General features: G+C 35.2%; 1 protein-coding gene across 1 annotated transcript; it reads right to left on the bottom strand.

Annotated features, from left to right (window-relative positions):
• LOC102688634 (trace amine-associated receptor 1-like) lies at window positions 1-1,105 on the bottom strand. The gene has a single exon (XM_006626467.2). It carries the CDS (start codon window positions 1,081-1,083, stop codon window positions 64-66), a length of 1,020 nt encoding a protein of 339 aa, XP_006626530.1. The 5' UTR covers window positions 1,084-1,105; the 3' UTR covers window positions 1-63.
• Window positions 1,106-6,320: the final 5,215 nt, after the last annotated feature.

Raw genomic sequence — 6,320 nt, 5'->3', positions numbered from 1 at the left:
ATATCATACCCAACTACATTATTATGTTTCCTATGACTATTAAAATATTACAATAAAAGATCTTTAATTTGAAATTAGTTTTGTTCTTGAAGAATTGGCTTGGAATATTTGACCAAACAGTATCATAACAAGAGCTTTTCTGAACCAGCTGTAAAAGAAAGCATAGACAAGAGGATTAAGTGTAGAATTTAAGTATCCTAGCCACATAAAAAATTCAAATAAAATGGGTGGAATTGAATAATTAAAAATAGGATCCAGGCTACTACTCAAGAAACATGGCATCCAGCAGCAGAGAAAGACCCCCATCACTATTCCCAGAGCCTTCGCAGCTTTTCTTTCTGTCTTGCTTGAAGTCATTGTTTTGCTGTGTTCTGAGCTCTTACTCTGGGATACGAGGCCTTCAATTGCCCTGGCTTGTCTCCTTGCTACATGGAAAATTTTCAAATATATTCCTAACATAATAAACCCCGGGATGTAAAACGCCAGCAGGGAACAAATCAGGCTAGATATTTCAGTCTGTATCAGAGTACAGCCCCCTACACAATATACATTCTCATAGTAGACATCTTCCTTCCCCTTTATATTTAACTCTAGAAAAATCAGTCCAAATCCAATAACAGCTGAAATACTCCAACTAATGACAACCATGTTAAGCGCAACAGAAATGTTGATTTTGGTTTTGTATTTTAGCGGTTCACAGATGGCATAATATCGATCAATTGAAATGAAGGAGAGATGGAATATAGAAGTAGTACATAACATTACATCTGTGCTGGAATGGATTTTACAAAACAAGTCTCCGTAGTACCAACAAGTTTCAAGTGATCGGACCATACTGGGAGGCATAACAAATCCTCCTAATAACAAGTCAGCAAACGCTAATGAGAGAACGAGAAAATTGGTTGGTGTGTGAAGCTGTTTGAAGTGTGCGATGGAGATGACGACAAACAAGTTTCCAAAAACAGTAAAGAGAATAATTGCTACAAAGATCATGTATATTGGAGTACGTACTGTGGTCAAATAAATGTGTTTTACACATGACTTATTCACAGATTCATAACAGAATAGTGTATTTTCAGTCATTCCAGTAAAGTTCAGAGTGTAGTTAATCCTATGTATCACAGGACATGTTTTTCCTGTAAAAAGACAAACATAAAATTAAGTAATGTTGTTATATTTAGTATTATTGCATATTCAACAATTTCAAATATGATTTGAAAAGAACAGGCATTTACAGTGTATTTATCAACATCAAAATTGTCTTTATCACTGAGAATTAGAAACGAAACCATGGATGTGTAACTTGTTACTCCTTGAGATTATGGAAATTATATTTTTTTATAATCACATAAACTGAGACAGGCTTGCCTGGCTTTATACTGCATTTGTTACGACCTCAAGTGTCTAGGGGTAAAGGGGTGTAACATTTAGGATAATTCTTTTGGGAGCAGGTGGGTTCTGGTGGGGGACTAGGAAGCGTGATAAAGAAAAGAAAATAACAAACAAAATGGATCTGGCTAGGAAAGTGAGGGAAAGCTTACCTAACTACAAAAGAAAACCCGAAACACACGGTCTTCGACGTCTTCAAAACCCTAACTAACCTCCCCCGACTACCCAAAACCATACAAGACAAATGGCACTCACCTGTACTAAACTAGTGTACTAATACAAAATCAACTAAGTGTGTAAAGTGTACCCAACAACATAAACTAACCTTATACACAAAAGTTCACAAAAAAACACAAGTGAACCAGGCCTACAAATTAGGGAGAACAAGAGTTATCAACAGGAACTGGGTACAAAAGAACACAAAGGTTGAACATGTAACACGTTAGGGCAAGGTAATGGCAAAACAAGGATAAACACAAACAAAAAGTACAAAGAAAACAACAGAAACCAATAAAACAACAAAGCTGAAGCTATACAAAAATACACGCGAAGCAAAGCGATAACCAAAACCAAACGGGACCAAAGTCAAACGAAAGGCCCTTTCCTTCAGAAAACCTCCATGTTATATCCTGAATAAGATGTGTTCTGATTGGCTGAGAGCTAATTGATGATGACATCATACTGAAACAGTGGTGTGATGGTGGGCCAATGGGGGAGGGAGAACAATCAAGGGTCAGCAGTGTGGAACATAAAAAAAACACACAGACTACACACTGGGACGTAACACCATTAGTTGTTTCAATTTTGACACATATCGAAAATAATTCCCTTTCTTCTGTAATCCTAAATTGACTGATAATTTTTCTTCTTTCTTGTAGGGATATCTGTTTTTTCATATCCTAGGCAAATATGCCACAGTTGTTCAAAGTTTTTTCAACAAATTCATATATAGTTTAGTTATTCAAAAACAGATTTTGTAATTTCAATCTTCAAATTTCCTTTTCCAATGTTAAGGGTTTTCACACATTTTCCACATGTTCACATTTTATTGTAAGTGTAATATTACTTATCAAAAACATAATTCTGTTTATGATGTATATGTACAGTATAATACCAAAGGGAGGTACAGGATATCCGATTCTACTTGCATGTTTATATATGAGCCATTTTAAATTTAAGAAGCCAAAGCCAGGTTTATAAGCTAAAAGTGGTTCTGGACATTTATAACAGTATATATATATATCCAGCCATCCATTCTCTAACCTCTTCATCCAGTTCAGGGTCACAAGGGAGCAGGAGCCTCTCCCTGCAAATAATCGGCACAAGGAAAGATATATATATATACACATCGATTTAAGATAAATTAAAATATATTATTTGGAATATATATATTATACATATTTAGGCACACAGGATGTTCAAATCCACATGCTGATTGAAGCATATTTATTAATATAATGGTATTAATATAACAAAAACAGCTTTAAACTGTTAAAAAAATAAAGCTTAGAAATCTTAATAAATAGGCTCATGTACCCATTACTTATAAAGATTAAACAGAAAATTATTTGATTTATTTGACAACTCTTTAAAGATATGCAGATTTGACATTTAAAGGAAAACTCTTGAAAATGAGCAATGTCACACTTAAATTCTGTTTTAATCAAGTATCTGTATTAACATTGTTAATGTAAAGAGTACGAGTTAATGTAAAGAACACGCTTTGTAAAACAATATTTTTAAAAAGCATAATATAAAAGCACTACTCTATTAAAATCAGCAGAAAGAATATTATGCCTCATTAAAAAACCTCCTTAATATGAGTTACTTATCACAATTAATATTTGCCACAAGTACTCTTATTCCCTATTTCTTTTGTAGTGTAACTTTTACATGAATTATAATAAAAGATATTTATGATATTAAAATAGTCCTTTTAAAGGTGCTAGGGTTGTAAAGTGTTGCCTTTCCTTAAAAGCTTACCTTATTCAGTTCTCGGGTGTTAATATTTCATGTTGCTTTGTATGTGCCGTTTTTATACTAATAACCCTCCAAAACCCCAGTGGCATCTCTCATTAATTACTACAGTATTTCCCTTTGGTGAGCAAACATGATACCATGCCATTCGGCAAGAGCATTACCAAAAGGAACAAAGGTTTAATTGCTGTCACTTTCAAACACCTTGCTTGTTGCATAAACATTGTGATTTATTCTTTCCATACAAATACAGCAAGCATATTTCAGCAATTTTCAACATGGAAATTAAATAGATCTCTATTTTGATCAAAATAATTTTTAACATATTTTAACCACAGCACACGTATTGACTCAATATGTTATTTCCATAATGGGACTGATGATTTGATGAGAGAAATTCTGCCAGAGCCTCACAACATTGTCCAATAATACTCTTCTTGTGTCTAGTTTTTAGCAGGATTTGAGCTACAGTATATGAACATAATTATATTGTTATTAATTTCTTTAGATAAGAGATTCCTATTATATTCTGTATTAATCAAATTAATGTCAATATAGTGTTAATATTATTAGCTATTTTAGTTTTTCAAATAAATTTGTTTTGTTAAAAGAAAACTTATGGCAATAGCTGGGCTTGAACAAATAAAGCAGACATTTCCAGAGAAAGTGTACTACTGTGATAATTTGAGGTACAGTATATGAATATAATTATATAGTTATTAATTTCTTTAGATACACGAATCCATATCATATTCCATATTAATCAAATTCTAAAAAATATGCTTTTGTTAATTGCAATAACAAGTGTATTCGCAGAAAAGGTTAAAACATTATAATTTTTTACAAAGCATATAAACTTAATATAGTCAGAAGGAGCACGTAAGAACTTTTCCAAAAAAACCACAGTATGTAACCAAATGCAAGACTTCGATGCTTAAAATGTTTCAGAAGAAAGTGGAATACTGGTGTGTATTTTTTATTTAAAAAATATTCAATACTAAGTGGATTAAAACATGCACAGTAAAGAGATTAAATGATTAAATCATTTCACTAACAACCAATGCACCACGAGTGCCCCTGTCAGTCATTTTGGCCAGCCAATCACGTACTGAGATACACCGCGCTGGACTGTGGGTAATTGCATTCGGTACGGGGTTGAAAGTGCATTTTGAATAGCTGCATCTGTATGTAAAGGGAAAATAATTTCCCACAGGATTATATATATGTAGAGAGCAAGGTGTACAAATAGACACACTGAAAACCCACCTCCTGGCATGCGATGTTTCCAAACATCAAAGTTTTAGATTGACACTCCTTTTTGAAAATGGCTCTCTCAACAAATAATAATTACAATACAATTTAATTAAGAAGTGCTTTTCAAGAAATTCAAAGTACGATACATTTTTAATAGCAGACGTACAACCAGATGCTGTAAGGGGTTTGTGAATTTACTGGGACAGTTTATTAATTGTAACAGTAGATCACGAGGCGATTCTTTTATGGGCATTAGAGGATCAATCATCAGAACAATCAGCAACACACACACGTGGATTCAAATACACGGAATACATTGTTTAATACATAATATTGTGCATATTAAAACATATAACAGTCGGCCTGGATACAGATGGCAGATTTAACTGTGAGGGTTACAAAGATATTGTAGAATATCACAAGAGATACGAAACACAAAGAGATACAAACAAGGAATTTGCTCCAGTATAACATTCGCCTATGCTATATCGTTAATCAGTCTCATTAATAGATTCGACATTCAAAACTCATAAATTAATCCATTTCTCATACGAATTAAATTGATATCCACCTGTGTTGAGATAACAATTGAATTCTCGAGATGCAATGTTTGATTTAATCCAGTATGGATTTATATCTCCCGGCACGAACAGTGAAAAACAGTTCACTGGTTTAGGCCAACCAGTCCTGCTGCTCGGAGTCAAGGGGAGACGGAGAACTTTCTGCTGCTTCGCTGGCAGTGGTTCTCCTCAGGGACCAATAGTTAGCCTTGAGCTGAACTAGAAAACTCTCTCTGTGCACAAAGGGGTGACTGCGTAGGTCAAAGCGAGTTACTCTTTATGGAGAAGAAATTTGGTTTACTTCCGGTGTAGCGGCTACTTCTGGATAAGAGTATCCAGTTGTCAACAAGAGTCCATCCGTATGGTCCATTGATCAGTCGGGCTTCTACTGCAGGTTGCTAGCATTTATAAGGTCTGTGCTGCAGGCTTGACCCCAGGCAGAATTCTGTCCTTCTGTTTGAGCTTCCCCCCGGCTCGGCTCATTGCTTGGAACACAAAGTTGCAAGTCCCACACTCAGACGACAGTGCTGGCAGTCACGTGATTAAGTCTGAGAGAACGCGAGAGTGGACAGAGTTGACTTTTTTAACTAGAGACAATGCTGATTGGTCAAGAGTTTGGCTGGCATTCGGGACCCACATTCCCACAGGTTCCTGATTGGTTGCTCACTTCTAGGAATAAGTAACATTGAACTCTGGGATGGTTCTTTATCAGTCAGAAACACTTTAAATCAGAAATCACATGGAATGGCCTCTGTGTGTCCTGCATCGCAGAGATGAGAGAGAGGGGCCGCTCTGGAAGAGGCACAGCTACACTTAATTCTGTCTTATAAATAGGCATTGTCACTACAAGATCCACTACAATGGAGGGATAAGGCTGAAGAGACAAGAAAGTTTCTGGCTTATAGGTTGGGTCTCAGAAATGCTGAGTGCTATCCATATCCCCAAAAAAACTCTGACAGAGCACAGAGTATAAGAAAAATGTACATAGTGCTATGTTATTTAAAGGGAAGTGGAAGTGCAAGACTAGAATTTGACTTCGTCCTTAACTTCTGTTTAGCTAAACACCATACTGTATGTTTACACCAGTGTTTAAAATAAGGCCCTGGCATGAGCTGGAAAAGACATGCAATTGATTAAAGT

Source organism: Lepisosteus oculatus, chromosome 2 (assembly GCF_040954835.1).
Source record: "Lepisosteus oculatus isolate fLepOcu1 chromosome 2, fLepOcu1.hap2, whole genome shotgun sequence".
Taxonomy (NCBI): Eukaryota; Metazoa; Chordata; class Actinopteri; order Semionotiformes; family Lepisosteidae; genus Lepisosteus; species Lepisosteus oculatus.
Note: the sequence above shows the minus strand (reverse complement) of the source record. Positions and strands in the feature narration are given on the sequence as shown.